The sequence below is a fragment of the Danio rerio genome, chromosome 24 (assembly GCF_049306965.1).
Source record: "Danio rerio strain Tuebingen ecotype United States chromosome 24, GRCz12tu, whole genome shotgun sequence".
NCBI classification, from domain to species: Eukaryota; Metazoa; Chordata; class Actinopteri; order Cypriniformes; family Danionidae; genus Danio; species Danio rerio.
In genome coordinates this window covers 2,560,001-2,577,914 of record NC_133199.1, presented here as the reverse complement: position 1 = coordinate 2,577,914, position 17,914 = coordinate 2,560,001, and the positions used below count along the sequence as shown (strand labels likewise).

The 17,914-nt window shown below is 37.4% G+C and overlaps 1 protein-coding gene across 2 annotated transcripts in view; it reads right to left on the bottom strand.

Annotated features, from left to right (window-relative positions):
• f13a1a.2 (coagulation factor XIII, A1 polypeptide a, tandem duplicate 2) overlaps positions 1 to 17,914 on the bottom strand; it is a 56,386-nt gene that overhangs the window by 2,067 nt on the left and 36,405 nt on the right. For both annotated transcript variants that reach the window (XM_681557.10, XM_073941368.1), the window contains exons 2-15: positions 17,562 to 17,657; positions 14,837 to 14,995; positions 14,380 to 14,571; positions 13,639 to 13,890; positions 11,750 to 11,868; positions 9,754 to 9,861; positions 9,503 to 9,680; positions 7,608 to 7,746; positions 7,323 to 7,426; positions 7,154 to 7,242; positions 6,916 to 7,069; positions 3,764 to 4,042; positions 3,522 to 3,682; positions 2,057 to 2,193 (exon numbers count right to left, since the gene is read on the bottom strand). In XM_681557.10, coding sequence (XP_686649.6) covers positions 2,057 to 2,193; positions 3,522 to 3,682; positions 3,764 to 4,042; positions 6,916 to 7,069; positions 7,154 to 7,242; positions 7,323 to 7,426; positions 7,608 to 7,746; positions 9,503 to 9,680; positions 9,754 to 9,861; positions 11,750 to 11,868; positions 13,639 to 13,890; positions 14,380 to 14,571; positions 14,837 to 14,978 — 2,054 coding nt within the window. In that variant the 5' untranslated portion in view covers positions 14,979 to 14,995; positions 17,562 to 17,657. The remainder of the gene's footprint in view (positions 1 to 2,056; positions 2,194 to 3,521; positions 3,683 to 3,763; positions 4,043 to 6,915; positions 7,070 to 7,153; positions 7,243 to 7,322; positions 7,427 to 7,607; positions 7,747 to 9,502; positions 9,681 to 9,753; positions 9,862 to 11,749; positions 11,869 to 13,638; positions 13,891 to 14,379; positions 14,572 to 14,836; positions 14,996 to 17,561; positions 17,658 to 17,914) is intronic.

The window sequence follows — 17,914 nt, the reverse complement described above, 5'->3', positions numbered from 1 at the left end:
AACGGTATGTATGCTATAATGTACAGTTGAAGTCAGAATTATTATTGTGGATAATCTTTTTCAAATATTTTCCAAATGATGGATAACAGATATAGGACATTTTCACAGTATTTCCTATAATGTTTTTTCCTCTGAAAAAAGTCTTAATTGTTTTATTTTTGCTGGAATAAAAGCAGTTTTTAATTTTTTAAACACCATTTTAAGGTCATTATTAGCCCCCTTAAGCTATATATTTTTAATTATCACTTTAAGCTGAATACTACTTCAACTGTTCTCACAGAAAAAATCCCGACAGCTTTATCACACCGTAAACAACTGTATTGACAAAAAGTCAAGATAACAAACAATTTTATGTTGCTTGCACTTAGTTTAATCAACTCTCTACTTAATTTTTTAAGTTACACAAAGTTTAGCATAATATTTTCAGTCAGTTTGATTATTTCTACTAAAACATTTAAGGCCACAATATATTTTTTTACAGTGCAGCTGCTGTGTGTATATTGTATTATTCTGCGAAAACAACCAACTGGATGTACATTATCCTGCTTATTACATGACTACTTGCCACAGATCTAAACAATTAGATACAAAATAGACACAAAATACTGCTCTGAGCTGTAATTGCTAGCTCTTTAACTGGTCACACTTTACAATAGTTCATTAGTTAATGTTAATTAATGCATTTACTAACATGAACAAACAATGAACAATACATCTACTATGTATTTGTTAACGTTAGTTAATGAAAATACAGTAGTTCAATGTTAGTTCATGTTAACTCATGGTGCATTAACTAATGTTAACAAGCATGTACTTAGATTTTAATAATGCATTAGTAAATGTTCAATTATGATTAATAAATGCTGTACGTGTGTTGTTCATGATTAGTTCATGTTAGTAAACGCATTAACTAATGAACCTTATTGTAAAGTGTTACCCTTTAATTAAACACAAAGCTTGCATGATGTAATGCCTAACTGTTTGGTCACATTATGTGACTGAATAATAACAATTAATTAATTTAGTCTATGAATTCTGCAAGCTTTGTTTAATATAAGAGCTTGTCAATTATTGGTCAAATCAATGTTTTGTGGCAAGTAGCTGTCTAATAAGAGGGATAATGTACATCCAGCTGGTTGTTATGTCAGATTATTACTATTAGTGAACTGAACTTCGAGTTACCAGCCCTTACAAGAACAAGAACTTCTATGTGAAGCTGCTTTGACACAATCTACATTGTAGATGCGCTATGGACATAAACATGAATTGAATTATTACACAACTGTCTAGAATACTTGATTCTGATTGGTCAGTCGGGACATTCCAAGGTATGTTATTCTGAGATAACAACCGCTGAATCTAATAAGACAGGCTTGTGCGGATGCAAAGACAAACAAATCATCCAGGATGTACTTTATCCTGCTTATTACATGGCTTACTTGTCACAAAAGATAACAATTAGACACAAAGCATTGTTCACAGCCTTAGTGTATTATTAATTCTTTGCCAGAAATGAAAGCGGCTGAGTGGAGCTGGGCAATTGTGCAATATTCAGTTACAAGACGGCGCCAAACAGTCAAAAGACAAAGCTGACAGAACCTAAACAGGTTGAATGGAGCTGACACTAACCTATTTATCAAAATATAATAATACAAAAACACAAGCAGATATACATGAATGTGTATGTTTTTTAAGTATATGTATGTGAAGGTATTCACTGACTGTCAAGGTGATTGAAAGTTCCTGGGTGAGCCTGTGTTAATTAGCGGTTGTTATCAGGGAATAACATACCTCTTCTGTTGTGACTGACCAGAATCAAGTATCTTGGACTACTACCGTCTCGACTTTTTCCCTTACATAAAGCTTTTCAGTCTTATACAACAGCTGCTGATTAACCTGCTTTATTCTGTCTATTCTTGATGTACATTATCCCTTAAACAAACATGTCGAATACTTTTTATGTCTGAGCATGCTTATAGGTGTGTAGTGGAATAATGAATTTGACAATTGCTTATTAACTGGCACTTTCGACAAGTGTGGTAAATATGACGTTTACCTGTAGTGCTTCACTTTGGTCTGTATCAGACCAGGTCCATCAAGGCGAAGCTCAACCTTTAGCAGGGGGAAATTATAGGGATTGGTGAATTCCACACTGACCAAGAGATCACTGCCAACCCGGGGAGATCCAGACATCTGTAGATTAATTATAATGTAGAGCACCAACACATGTTAATGCATTCACATTGCACGTTGTATTGTTGAATGGGTAAGACTGGAAAACCTTTGCTAAAATAAGAACTAATAATCAATATGTACTCTCTATTATATTAGATTAGTTAGCCAAAAGTTCGGCACAGATTTTTTTTTCATTGAACCTTAATGAGTTTTTCGGTGACAAAGCATGTGGGTTACAATAAATGCAGCATTGATGTTGACAGTTCATGTACAATAAAACTAAGTTGCATGTTTAGCATCTGGTAGTATTGTGTAAATGCATCATAACACATAATAGTTACAGTACATTTACATATTGATTATGAATTGATTAATTAAATCTGCATTTAACAGACGCAGAGATGCCATTTTTTTCAAAGTACAGCCAAGAAACTTGAATGCCCCTGAATATTTAGCATTTATTTTTCAAAGTTATTATTGTGTTCTGTGAAATTTGTGTCAGTATTAAAGGGATTGTAAAGTCAAAAGTGAAAATTTGCTCACTATTTAAACTCCCTCAAGTGGTTGCAAACCTTTATGTGTTTCTTTTTTCTGTTGAACGCCAAACAAGATATTTTGAAGAAAGCTGGAAATTATTGATTTCATCAGTCAATGTTACAGGTTTCCAACTTTCTTTAAATTTTCTTTGTGTGTGTTAAAAGGAAGAAAGAAATTCAACTGGTTGGAAACAAGTAAATGATGACGTAATTGACCATTTTGGAGGACTTATCTCTTTACGCGTTACACAAAACTTACTTTTAAGTTATTTTTTATCAGCCAAAAAACCATATGTGATATTTTCATTAATTACAGTATCATTTTTAAAGTCATAAAAGTCTTGCAATGGGGCGTCACGGTGGCGCAGTGGGTAGCACAATCACCTCACGGCAAAAAGTTTGCTGGTTCAAGCCTGGGTGGGGTCAGTTGGCATTTCTGTGTGGAGTTTGCATGTTGCATGCCGTAGGTTTCCTCCAGGTGCTCCGGTTTTCCCCACAGTCCAAACACATGCTGTACAGGTGAATTGGGTTGACCAAATTGGTGTACGTGTGTGAATGAGTGTGTATGAATGTTTCCCAGTGATGGGTTGCAGCAGGAAGGGCATCCGCTGTGTAAAACATGTGCTGGATAAGTTGCCAGTTAATTCCCCTGTGGTGAACCCTGATTAATTAAGAGACTAACCCAAAAAAAAAATGTATGAATGAAAGAAGTCTTGCAATAACTCCCCGGTAATGCTTTGTTTTTTGTTGTTGTTTTGCAATCAGTATTTCAATAAGTGCCCTACAAAGGGTTAAGAAGGATATATTTACCTTTATTGTGAGTTCGGGAAGTTGGAGATTGATAACTCTCATAGTGGTGAGGGGTGTTTCAGTTTCCTCAACAATGCCGTACACGACAAACAGCAGGTTGGCCTGTTCCACCAGGTGTGGTGTGTAATCCACAGCTTTGATGTCTATTGTCACAGGTTCAGCTGTAAAGATATGATGATCCATTAGCTAATAATGTTGTTAAGTTTTGTGCAGTGTTACTGAACCAGTTGTGTCTGACTCACTTTTTGAAGCTTGCACGGATGCCTTTTTGTTTTCAAGCTTAAAATCTGAGCCGGTGATGCCCGTGTAGAACACCACACAGCCAGTGACAGTGGCAATGACGGTGCAGGCTTTGCTGGACTTGTTCTTAATATTCATTGTTAGTCTGAAGTCGTCACCTATTTTGATGGTGTTAGTCTGGATCTGGATTTCCACACCTGCTTCAGGGAGTGTCAGATATTTCCTGCTAGGAACGCCACGTCGCTCTGCCATCTGCATAACCTGACGTTCCTTGAGACTTGCTAGAGTCAGGAGAGTTGTAGGTTAAAGATTTAGATTTTCCATTACATCAGTCAAACCTATGTTGTTCAATCTACATGTTGCAATCTAGGTGTGGTTCAAATCAACGTTTACAGCATGGGAGGCAGGTATACTAACATCTACCTGCTGTAACCGCTCATGTTGCCTTGCACTGCTCTAGGTGGGATTCAAATCAATGTTCATGGCATGGAAGGCAGATAGACTGACATCCGGGTGACTGCACCAGTGTAACCCCCTCCCATTTGTACACCAACCAGGATTTTCCATAACATCAATTAAATCACTTTAAAGATGTTATAACTCTTCCAGTTTCCCATCACTGCTCTACGTGGGGTTTAAAACAACAGGTAGGAATGCTAACACGGTATGCTAAAATCACCATTTTTGCACCCTGCTTAACCTCTCATCTGGGTCACGGCACCAGTTTCCATAACGTCAACCAGACTGCTATTGTTAAGTGTATATGTACATGTTCTCCCCAGTTACTTAGTACTGCTCTAAGTGGGTTCAAATCAACCTTTATGGCATAAGAGGGGAGGTATGCTAACAATGTGGCTAAATGTATATCTCTGCAGCTAAGAGGTTAGGTTTATTCATACCATCCTTGTACTCTGCTTAATCTTCCACCCGGGTCACGGCACCAGTTTAACACCTACCATTTCTACACTCACCAGACTAATTCAAATTCTTCCATAACATCAATCAGTCTACCTTTGTTAAGTGTATATGTACATGTTGTAACCCTTACAGTTACCTAGTACTGCCCTAACTGGGTTTAAACCAACATTCATGGCATAAGAGGGGAGGTATGCTAACAATGTTGCTAAAATCCATCTCTAGGGCTCAGGGGAGTTCGGTTTATCTGCACCATTCTTGCACCTAGTTTAGCCTCCCATTGGGCTCACAGCACTAATTTAACACCCACCATTTGTACACCCACCAGAATAGGCAGAATTTTTCATAACATCAATCAGACTTCTATTATTAAGAGTATATGAACATGTTGTAACCCCTACAGTGTATTAGGACTGCTCTAAGTTGGTTCAAACCAACATGTATGGCATGAGAGGGGAAGTATGCTAACAATGTTGCTAAAATATATCTCTGGAGCTCAGTGGATTTCTGTTTATTTACACCATTCTTGCACAATGCTAGGCCTCCCATCTGGGTCACAGCACCAGTTTAGCTCCTTCCCTTTTTAAACCCACCAGACTTGGCAGAATTTTCCATAACATTAATCAGAACACTTTTGTTAAGTGTATTTGTACATGTTGTAACCTATACAGTTTCCTAACAAAGCTCTAGGTAAATTCCAATCACAGTTTATTGGAAGGAGGGCAGTAAAGTTAACATTACCTGTACCACTGTAGCCCCCTCTATCTATGCAGTAATTTGACCTAGCATGTCCATCATCGGTTGTACATCTTGAGCCTAAAGGAGTGAAGTTCACCCAACCACTCTTACTAGCTGGACTCCATCACACTCACCCCACTAAACCTCAATTCCATCTGGGTCACGGCACCAACATAACCCTATCAGGTTCACTGACACTATATCTACTGTCTACTTTAGCATTATTTTCTTGTCTACCACTTGAATCCTTGGGCATGATGTTTACTTATACAACTATTATATTCTGGCCTCTGTTACCACTAGATATTTGGTATTCATATAAATATATATATATATATATATATATATATATATATATATATATATACATATATATATATATATATATATATATATATATATATATATATATATATATATATATATATATATATATATATATATACATATATATATATATATATATATATATATATATATATATATATATATATATATATATATATATATATATAATATTGTCTATCCTCTATTGACCTTATTCTAAAATGCGGAAGTGCGCCTGTTTTCGCGATTGTCTTAGAACTTCCGTTTCAGTCGCCTATGGGAGAAATGACAAGGATTAATAAACGGCAAAAACGGTCAAACTACTTGCTTTGCAAACAAATGTTTGCATGACTATACAGACCAAGTAGAATAATATAACAAGGAAATATCAGTTTGCAACATCAAACAGCGAAACGAGCAGTTTTTAATGTCTAAAAATGAATGGAAGTGAATGAGACCGGAAGTCTCGTGCCAAAAAGATTCAAATGGCAGCGCCCACTCGTCTGCAGAGAATAAGGTCAATAAGGTATCCCAAGGTAGGGTTATTAAAACCAATTGTATTTTTAATGTGTGACATTCCAATCTAGAACTACAAAGTCAAACTACCCTAGATGGATTAATATTCAGGACTTTTGAGATGACTAAATGGGGTTGTCTATTAAAACAGCCAAATTAGAAAACCAAAGTTCTTGGTTTGTCAAGCATGTCAATATAAATAAGTGAAAGGCCTTTTCTGTTCACTAACTAGTCACAAATGCACTAATAAATTGTAGCTCCCACAAGGCAACTCTTAAAAGGTTATGATTCCTCAAGAAAGCCCTGCAAGTCACTATTACTCCTTGTTCCATAGAGTATCAATCAAGTCAAAGACAGATCTTGTAAAAAAAAAAAACATTGCTTCAATAATATCTGCTCTCTTAATCTAATGTCACATTGCTTTTTTTTTTATCCTGTAGACCAGGGGTGTCCAAACTCAGTCCTGGAGGGCCAATTTTAGGGTCATATTTTAGCTCCAACCCCAATTAAACACACCTGAATCAGCTAATCAAGCTCTTTCTAGATATAGTAGAAACTTCCAGGCAGGTGTGTAACAGGTTGGAGCTAAACTATGCAGGGCACCAGGCCCTCCAGGACCACGTTTGGACACCCCAGCTGTAGACTGAATGAAATTTACCTTCTGAATATTTATAGCTAGAAGTGATGTCCATATAGTCGTTACTGTCATGCTTTTTGGTCACAAGCTGCTTTCCCACGTACGAAGTGTCCACATGGATAATCTTTGTTTTTCCATACTTATTAGACTTATGGTAAATCACATCACTGTTCAGCTGAGGAGAGAAAGAGTTATGTCCATGCATGTAGATATTAACTTGTAAGTTAAGGTCAAAACATTAGCCATGTTTTCTTCTTACCTCTGCAAAGACGAACCTTGCATCAAATGGATAGCTGAGCTCTCCCTCTTTGATTGCATTGACAGACGTCGGGCCACATCTGAAAAGACCTAAATCAAAGAAGGAGAATATCTTAGATGCACCTTAAGATATGCTTATGAAATGGCAAATGTCATGGCAGGGATGATACCATCACTGGTCTCCTGAGGGGTGCAGTCGACCACCTGCCAGCCAGAGTATTGATCAGGCAGATCAAGCCTCTTCATGAACACCTCATTCCAGCAATGGTAGTTCCTATAAAAACAAAGTATTGCAACGTAACTGTATTGCCAACAGACCTTTCAGTTAAGTCACATTAGGATTAGAGTATCTCAAGTCAACTGTTACAACACCTGAGATATCTTTAGATGGAAGTGTTATGTTAAATAATGCATTTATTGTCTATTTTCAGATAATCTTGTTTGGAAAATCTTACCAGACTGAATCTCTTGTTCGGCTTTTGTCCATTCTCCCATCCTCATCAAGCACAATGTCTGTCTTCAGGTTGCCTGTGTTGTCATGAGCAGAGCAGTAGTTGGTGACCACCCGTCCAGGGATCCCAAGGCAGCGCACAACTGGAAGAGACATTGGAAGAAATGAGGTAAAACGTGCTGTTAAATGGGGTATAAGCACACAGATTTTTAAGTAAAGTTTAATTTTAAACTAATTTGCATAATCATAATATCCCATCTTAACACAACCCTTTAACTGATATCTTTACTTTAAAGTAGATGTTTTTAAAACACAATGTGATACACAGCAAAATCCACAGAGTAAAATTAACATCTCCCACTGCTCCCACTCCTACAAAGAGTTAAAACTACACTGGAGCAGAGTTAAAGTGCTGAGTGAACAGAAAATAATGAACTCCTGCTTTTAGACGCTCTCCACACTTGGGATTTTGCTCTGGGGAATAGGACATTAAAACTATTGAATTATTAATATCTATTAATATTTGTATTAATTATAACTAATTATTGCAATATTTGTAATAATTGTATTTAACTATTTATTTCTTTTTTTGAATATTCTTTAAATAATGTTTAACAGAGCAAGGAAATTTTCACAGTATGTCTGATAATATTTTTTCTTCTGGAGAAAGTCTTATTTGTTTTATTTCGGCTAGAATAAAAGCAGTTTTTATTTTTTTAAACACCATTTAAGTTCAAAATGATTAGCCCCTTTAAGCTATTAACTTTTCGATAGTCTACAGATCAAACCATCGTTATACATTAACTTGCCTAATTACCCTAACCTGCTTAGTTAACCTAATTAACCTAGTTAAGCCTTTAAATCTCACTTTAAGCTGTATAGAAGTGTCTTGAAGAATATCTTGTTTAATATTATGTGCTGTCAGCATGGCAAAAAATAATAAATCCGTTATCAGGGATGAGTTATTAAAACTATCATAATTACAAATGTGTTGAAAAACTCTTCGCTCCGTTAAACAGAAATTGGGGGGGAAAATAAACAGGGGAGCTAATAATTCTGACTTCAACTCTTTATAAAAATTATCTTATTGACACACACTAGTTTAATCTTTAATCACTTTAAGACAAATGGATTATTTCCTTGTGTTTTCATCTTCATTAAATTATATTTTTTCAAATGATATAATTTTCTGGGGGTTCATATCAAATGGTTTTCCAATTTTAAATATAGTAAATGTGTTTATAAATATGAATTGATCTTTTGTAAGTTCAGTTGCTTTGAGTTAGAAAGCCAAATGTTCTCCTCCTTTTCAAATTTTACATTGAATGGTTCTTACAACATATTTGCCCATTGGAACTATAGTTGCCGCATATTCAAATACAATTTTCTTGAAAGAAATCCAAAACCTGGAGAAAAAAAAATGCTAAACATGTTCATACAGGACACTTTTAACAAGGCTACATACATTCAATCAAGGGTGTCCAAACTCGGTCCTGCCAGTTTAGCTCCAACTTCCTTCAATACACCTCACTGGAAGTGTATACCTAGTAAGCACTTGATTAGCTGGTTCAGGTGTGTTTCATTGGGGTTGGAACTAAAATATGCAGGACACCGGCCCTCTGGGACTGAGTTTGGACACCCCGGCATTGAATGATTAAACTCAAATGGCTTAACTGATTGTACTTTGATGACATTACAACATCAATGCTGTGAAAGGAACCTTATAATATTGAAAATAGTCACATAAAACTTTCACCGGAAGTTTATCATTGCCTGAAAACACCTTCTGTGCACATACACCATTGCCTCAGACCAGAAGTCTTTACTTCTTAATGCTTTACATTAGCATTAAGAAAAGTTTCTCGAATGGATGGTCTAATGCATGTTTGCAATACTCACAAGTGTTGAGTGTGCCTGCAAACACCCAGCACTGAGCAAAACACACAGGCACACAGCCTTCACTGGCATATTTGAGCAGGATTTCAGGACTTCCAGTCCAGGCGGTGGGTGCTGTGCCACTGGAGTAATCACCACTCCAGCTACCAACTAGGACACCATTATCCCCTTGGGAATTCATCTGAAAAAATACCACCAAAAGAAGTAAATAAAAAAGAATCATCCATAATTTGATTGCTGTTATCAAATCATACCAGAGCTGATGCTTGCCGAACTACTTCAGTGGCATTTCCACGGAACAACAGCGGTACATTCCCAGCATCCATTACTGTGAGACATGCATCCAGAACCCCCTCTTCAAACTACATCAAGCCACACAAAAGGTTTATTACAGAGGGGGATAAATCTTGCTGTGATTATGATATTAGGTGAGCTCAGTGGTCTCAAATTCGACTCCTGGAGGGCTACTGCTCCGCAGAGTTGAGCTCCAACTCAAGCCTGCTTAATATTCAATTCAATTCAGCATTATTTGTATAGCGCTTTTACATTGTAGATTGTGTCGAAGCAGCTTCTCATAAATGGTCATAGTAACTGGATCAGGGTAGTTCAGTTTTTAGTGTTTAAGTTCAGTTCAGTTAAGCTCAGTTCAGTGTGGTTTGAAATCATTACTGAGAGTCCAAACACTGAAGAGCAAATTCATCGATGTGTAGCTTTTCAGATCCTGAAGCATGCAAGCCAGAGGCGACAGCGGAGAGGGAAAAAAAAACTTCACCAATAGGAGAGTGAAGAAAAAAAACCTAATATAGTCCATAGTTATCTTAAACACCTTGTTTAATTGGATCAGATCTGTTTAATTAATGTTGGAGCAAAACTATGTAGAGCTGCGGCCCCTCAGAAATCGAGTTTGAGATCTATGGCTTAGCTTAATCACATCAGTAACCGCAAATCAAGGTCTTAAGTAACCCCAGAAACTGCAAATCAAGGTTTAAGTTAGTACCCCTACAGTGTCCAAACTCCATCCTGGAGAAATTAGCCCCAACTTGCCTCAACCTTTCAGGAAGTTTCTAGTGTGCCTATTACAGTGTTTCTCAATCCTGATCCCCAAATCCCACATCTGGATTTCTCTCTACCTTTTAAAAATGTGTTGGGAATGTGGGATAATATACATTCATAATTAAATACAGTATAAACTGGTGTAAAAAGCAACTTCTATTATTTTGCTAGAGAACATGCTGACATCAACAACCTAACCTTGACAGCACCCTATCTTTTGATTCTCACATCAATAACATCACCCGGTCTGCTTACTTACACCCACAACATTAACCGTCTCCGCCCTTCTCTTACCCCTCATGCCACTGCTGTTCTCGTTCATAGCCTTGTCACGTCTCGTTTAGATTACTGCAACTCTCTTCTCTTTGGTTTCACTCAAAAATCTCTCCGTAAGCTCCAGAACTCAGCTGCCCGTATCATCACCAGAACCCCTTCTTCATCACATCACCCCTGTCCTGCAGCAGCTTCACTGGTTACCTGTTTATTTTCGAATTGACTTTAAAATCTTGATGTTAACATTCAAAGCCATCCACAATCTTGCCCCTCCATATTTGTCTGCCCTCATCCACATTTCTGTTCCTTCTCGCACTCTGCGATCTTCTTCCTCTCTCCACTTGTCTGTTCCCTCTTCTCGTCTTTCTACTATAGGCAACAGAGCATTTGGAACTCACTACCACCTGCCATCAGAAACATTGACTCCCTCACACTATTTAAATCAAGACTCAAAACCCACTTATTTAAGATGGCTTTTAATACTTAATTTAATCTGCACTATTATCGTGTATATTTTAATATTTCTCTTGTTGTTTTATGGCTCTTGTTGATTGTACGGTGTCTTTGAGTTGCTAGAAAGGCACCTTTAAATAAAATGTATTATTATTATTATTATTTAAATCATTCTGGACCAACAGTGAATTCATGCTGGAGTTTTCTTTCAAAGTACGCTGAACATAGGACACAAAACAAAATCTGCCCTACAAGGGTGTGTCTTATTGCATGTTGCCTTTAAGGGAGCTTGATGACTTGGTAGCCATTATCGGTCTGCCTGCTGAGAAACCCCCCCAAGAAACTTTCACTCTGCAAAAAAAAAATGTACCCTCCAAGAACAGATCTAGACATCCCTGGTTTAAGGTATAATATAGGACAAAAAATCTAATCATGTCAGAGATGGAGAAACTTCTGCAAAACAATGCCAACCTGGCCAAAGTTCCATGAGCGTGTGGTGATGTTGTTGTGTACTCCATTGTAGATGGTCCCCACTTCATTCATCACATACTCCTGCCTGTCTTCCTCTTTATCCATGTACACCTCATCCTCTGCGTAGCAACATATATAGTTGTCATTATATCTAGTAAGATAGTGACCTCTAAGAAATCAAAGATTATGATCTAATATTAGTGGGTTAGTTCAACCAAAAATGAAACCTCTGTTGTTTATTGATCGCCCTCATGCCGTTCCAATCTTTTGTTCATCTTCAGATCGCAAATGAAGATATTTCAGATGAAATCCAAGAGCTCTCTCATCCTTTATATACACTACCTGACAAAAGTCTTGTCGTCGTTCCCAGTTTTAAGAGCAACAAATAATAACTTCTAGTTCGCTCGTTTGGAAAAGCGTAAAAAGGTCGACTTTCCTACAAATCATCTGTTGAACTGCAAAAGACCTACTGGAACCTGCAAGGAGCCAAGATTCTCACAGAAATCAGTCAAGTTTGGTAAGGGAAAAATCATGGTTTGGGGTTACATTCAGTATGGGGGTGTGCGGGAGATCTGCAGAGTGGACGGCAACATCAACAGCCTGAGGTCGTGCTGCCCATTACATTACAAACCACAGGAGAGGAACAATTCTTCAGCAGGATAGCGCTCCTTCTCATACTTCAACCTCCACTTCAAAGATCCTGAAAGCAAAGAAGGTCAAGCTGCTCCAGGATTGGCCAGCCAAGTCACCAGACATGAACATTACTGAGCATGTCTGGGGTAATATGAAAGAGGAGGCATTAAAGATGAACACAAAGAGTCTTGATGAACTCTGAGAGTCCTGCAGGAACGCTTCCTTCGCCATTCCAGATGACTTTATTAATCAGGGATTTGAGTCATGTCAGAGACGTATGGCAATATTCATTCTGTCTCCACTGCAGCAGGACTTTATATTCTATACTGGACATTATTTCTGTTCAGTGACGAGACTTTTGTCTAAGCAGAGTCAGACCTTACTGTCCTAATGGAATCATTCAAAATCAAGGCATGATCATATTTTACCTTGGTCAAATAAGCATAATCTAGAGGCCTTTGCCTTTCATATAAGCCACTTCTGATACCAAATGATCAACTAGAAGTCAAATTATTATTTGTTCTTCCTAAAAATTGCATAGCCGACAAGACTTTTGTCAGATAATGTACAGCAATGGTCGTTCCAAGTTCCAAAGTATTCAATGTGGCTTCTGTAACCATACAAAGCTCCAAAAACTCAACAACACAAATACATCTGTGTCTTCTTTTCCTTGTCAGGTCATCAGGGTGCTATTAGAGTCAGCAAAGCAACACGCAAGTGTCGTATTGGCCATCGAAAACATGATCCCTGATCTAACACGGAAGAATTATTAGCCCTCCCTGATTATTTTTCACCTTAATTTTTGTTTAACAGAGAGAACATTTCTAAACATAATAGTTTTAATAACTCATCTCTAAAAACTGATTTATTTTCTTTGTCCTGATGACAGCACATAATATTTGACTAGATATTATTCCAGACACTTCTATAAAGCTTAAAGTGACATTTTGAATAGGTTAGTTAGTAGATTTTACAGGTTTATTTGTTTCTTGGTGCACAAAAGTGTTCTTGGAGCTTCATATGATCACAGTTCCAAGTCCCATGGAAAGTTTTGACAATGTTTTTGGTTCCTTTTATAGACTTTTAATGAGTCAGGAGGATGTCTAGGGAGTATGAGGAAGCTGTCAGATTTCATGCAAGATATCTTATTCTGTGTTCTGAAGATGAAGCGGCATTGAAATGACATTATTTAAGCAATTAATTTACTATTTTGGGTGAACAAATCCATTAAACTTTGTCTCGTAGTGTGTACTCACCAGAGTTCCAAGGATTGAACAGCACATAGAAATCTGTGTCCGGGTTCCTCTGAGTGCGCTCTTTCCCCAAAACGCTCACAACTACTGCAAAAATGCGGAAGCGGCCAATGATGCATTTGGCATCTGGTGTTATGCCCACCATAACGCTATTGCCATGCATTGCCACCACCCGACTCTTCCAGCTACTGTCTTGCTTCTCTTTCCCAATGGACACTATGATGTAGGTGCCCTTGTTTTCATCAGGTGAACTTCCTGTAGCATAAACAAAATTTTCGATGTGGGGGAAAGTGCGATTCAGCATAGTAAAGCTATGTTGATTATATTAAAATAATATCTTTACAGTCAAGTTGACAAGTTTCCAGGCAAGTGTTGGTCAGCTTAACTATACCATTGTTGCACTGCAGCAATAATACAGAAGCGATATAAACAAACAGAGAAATGCATCTGTTTAGTTAAAATACAAGATATATATATATATATATATATATATATATATATATATATATATATATATATATATATATATATATATATATATATATATATGTGTGTGTGTGTGTATATCTTTTATATTTATATCATTTTGATATTATATTTACTTGTCTAGGAAATGCTTCTTGATTTAATAAAGATTTTAAATATTTGTCCTGGAAACAAGGCAAAAACTTTAAGGAAGAAAATAATTTATTACTGACATTTTATGATGTTTTTTTTATCTTAATATTAGATCTAGAAGCTCACCAATCAGGAACTCCAACTCCACTTGGTGCTGCTGTTCATTGAAGGCCCGGTCGAGTTTGAGGATAATGGTGAACTCTGTATTTCTGCGCACAATGAGGTTTGAGCCCTTGTATGTGTCCGTGTGGTGGACGTTTTTGTTCTCGGTCACACGCATGTCGATGCTCAATACTGAGAGACTTGCGGCTCTTATTGCTTAAAAAAAGAAAACAGACTGTTGGGTTTTTTTTTTTTTTTGGCCTTTCTACACAATATCTGGATGCAGACTTGGATTTGCAAGCTGAAACTGTATATTTCAGTCTTGCAATGTCAAACAAATTGTTCTCAGTGAAGCTAGTGACGTCAGGACGTGCGCATTAAAAAGCATTGCATGCAGCACATCTTGCAACTGCACCAACTCTGCATCCAGACCCCTCCCTTTCCATATGCAAATGCAAACAGAACACAGGTAAGACTTTACCTTCATCAGTGGGTCCCCTTGGCGAAACAGTAGGGAACTTTTCATGCGGCGGTGGGTTAGACTCAAGTGAGTTTGACTTGTCAATGATAGCACGGGCTCCCCAGCGCCAAGCAGGTTGGTTTTTAAGTGACATCATGTTCATAAGATCTTCACGTTAACCTGAAGGACAGATCATGTTAGAAAACTACAGCCATATAGGACTGCGTGATATCGCAAAAACTAGGATCGCAATGTTTAGATATCTGCAATGTGGTAGTTCAGGGGTTCCCAAACTTTTCAGCCCGCGACCCCTAAAATAACAATGCCAGTGACTCATTCATTCATTCATTCATTTTCTTGTCGGCTTAGTCCCTTTATTAATCCAGGGTCGCCACAGCGGAATGAACCGCCAACTTATCCAGCACATTTTTACGCAGCGGATGCCCTTCCAGCCACAACCCATCTCTGGGAAACATCCACACACACATTCACACACACACTCATACACTACGGACAATTTAGCCTACCCAATTCACCTGTACCGCATGTCTTTGGACTGTGGTAGCACCCGGAGGAAACCCACGCGAACACAGGGAGAACATGCAAACTCCACACAGAAACGCCAACTGAGCCGAGGTTCAAACCAGCAACCTTCTTGCTGTGAGGCGACAGCATAAATTAAAAACGTTGATAAATTATAATTACATAAATTACAAACATTGCGCACACAACAGGAGGCCATAAAAACACGAGCATATTCTCAAAAAAGTGCAACAGGCTAACAACCTTATCATTTTATAGTCATCTATTAATTTGTTTAATGTAATATTAACCTCACCTAAACAGACTGGTGGACATAACGTTTTCAGCACAAGTCTATTCTTGGTGTAATTTTAGAGACCGCCACTCAAAGATCATTCCTGTTGTTCAGTTATGGCCTGAATTTATTTTGAATGTATTTGATTGCCATAAAGGTGTCAGAAAGTTTAACATGGTGCTGTAAAATCAACCTGCTGCAGCTGACGCTACTGCTGCGCTGTTAATCTAGCGTAAACACCAATCCTACGAACAAAGAATTGAAATTGTTGATGGCTTTTTATTTGCATGTTGTTGTTTACTATTAGATCGAGGCAGTGGCGCAGTAGGTAGTGCTGTCGCCTCTCAGCAAGAAGGTCGCTGGGTCGCTGGTTCGAACCTCGGCTCAGTTGGTGTTTCTGTGTGCATGTTCTCCCTGCCTTTGCGTGGGTTTCCTCCGGGTGCTCCGGTTTCCCCCGCAGTCCAAAGACATGCAGTACAGGTGAATTGGGTAGGCTAAATTGCCTGTAGTGTATGAGTGTGTGTGTGACTGTGTATGTGGATGTTTCCCAGAGATGGGTTGCTGCTGGAAGGGCATCCGCTGCATAAAAACTTGCTGGAAAAGTTGGCGGTTCATTCCGCTGTGGCGACCCCGGATTAATAAAGGGACTAAGCCGACAAGAAAATGAATGAATGAATGTTTACTATTAAAAACTACTATATTTATCTTCTGTAAGTTATATATAAAATATGGTCATTCTTTTAGTTTAATTAAATTTATTTGACTTTTGGAAATCACCAAGTGACCCTCTTTCCCAAGCCCAACTTTGGAAACCATTGTAGTAGTCAACACTTGAAATGGATCTAAACATTCGCCCTAAGATAAGAATTGGGATTCTTCAATAGCTTCAGGACTATTTTGATGACGTTTTTGGTCTATTTTAAATGTTGTCTATTGTATATATTGTGATATGAATATAATTTCATTCCCTATTTGGAAATAATTCCTAAATTTACATCGACTGGGTTGAATTTATAGAGCGGTGCATCTGCATGAAAGATCATAAACAAATGACAAGCATAGATGCATACAATAGAGCAAAGATACAAATGAAATAAACTGTTTTCTGGAGAGTCTAACAGGTTTCAAGAATAGAAATTCAATAATCAAATATAAAATAACGGTAACACTTTACAATAAGGTTCATTAGTTAATGCGTTTACTAACATGAACTAATCATGAACAACAAACGTACAGCATTTATTAATCATAATTGAACATTTACAAATGCATTATTAACATCCAACTCCATGCTTGTTAACATTAGTTAATGCACCATGAGTTAACATGAACTAACAATGAACTACTGTATTTTCATTAACTAACGTTAACTAACATGAACAAATACAGTAGTAGATGTATTGTTCATTGTTTGTTCATGTTAGTAAATGCATTAATTAACATTAACTAATGAACTATTGTAAAGTGTGACCAAAATAACACTGCAAAATCTTTATTGTGTAATAATGCAATTTTAAAAAGCTACACAAGGCTACATGGGCTACTTCTTGTGCCCAAATGGTTAAAAATCTCTTGATATCGTACAGTCACAGGCCTTTAAAATATATCTACAGTAATTGAAAATATTTTAATCTGTTAAACTTCTGATGGATCTGAAATATGGTCCCTGGTTTATTCTAATCCCAGTTTGACATTTCAGATCCTACAATGTGACTATTAAACACTGCAATCTCCATGTTGAAACAATATGTTGTATACAGTCATATTCTACAGACTTTCATTTAAGAAATGTTTTTAGAAAAGCGGAGGCAAGGTAGGAGACAAGAACACAAGTTATAGGTCAGGAGTTGTAGAAAAAAAACAGCATTAAACTCTTCAGAAACTCTTCATATGGAAGCTTTAATGAGTCATTAAAAGTGCTGAACTCACGGTCTGTGTCTCAGAGTAGATGATCTGCTGAGGAAGCTCCAGGCAGATGTGCTCATCAGGAGCTTCATGCTGATTAATAAAGGCTCAGGACTTCCCCTTTGGAGAAACAAATGACCTTTCGTGAGCCAAGAGCATCCCGAGATCAGGTCAGTCTGACATACAGATCTGTGACCCTCTGATACCTGATGACCGCAACCAATTCATAGATGTGAGTATAAGATTCATATCTGATAGCAACCCTTGTGGTTTTTAATTAGGAAAAGATGAAGTGAATTGAACAGTCCCAGCAATGATGAGATTTATGTTCAATGCATTTTTAGATCAAATGAGCTATACAAATTTGGTTTATATTG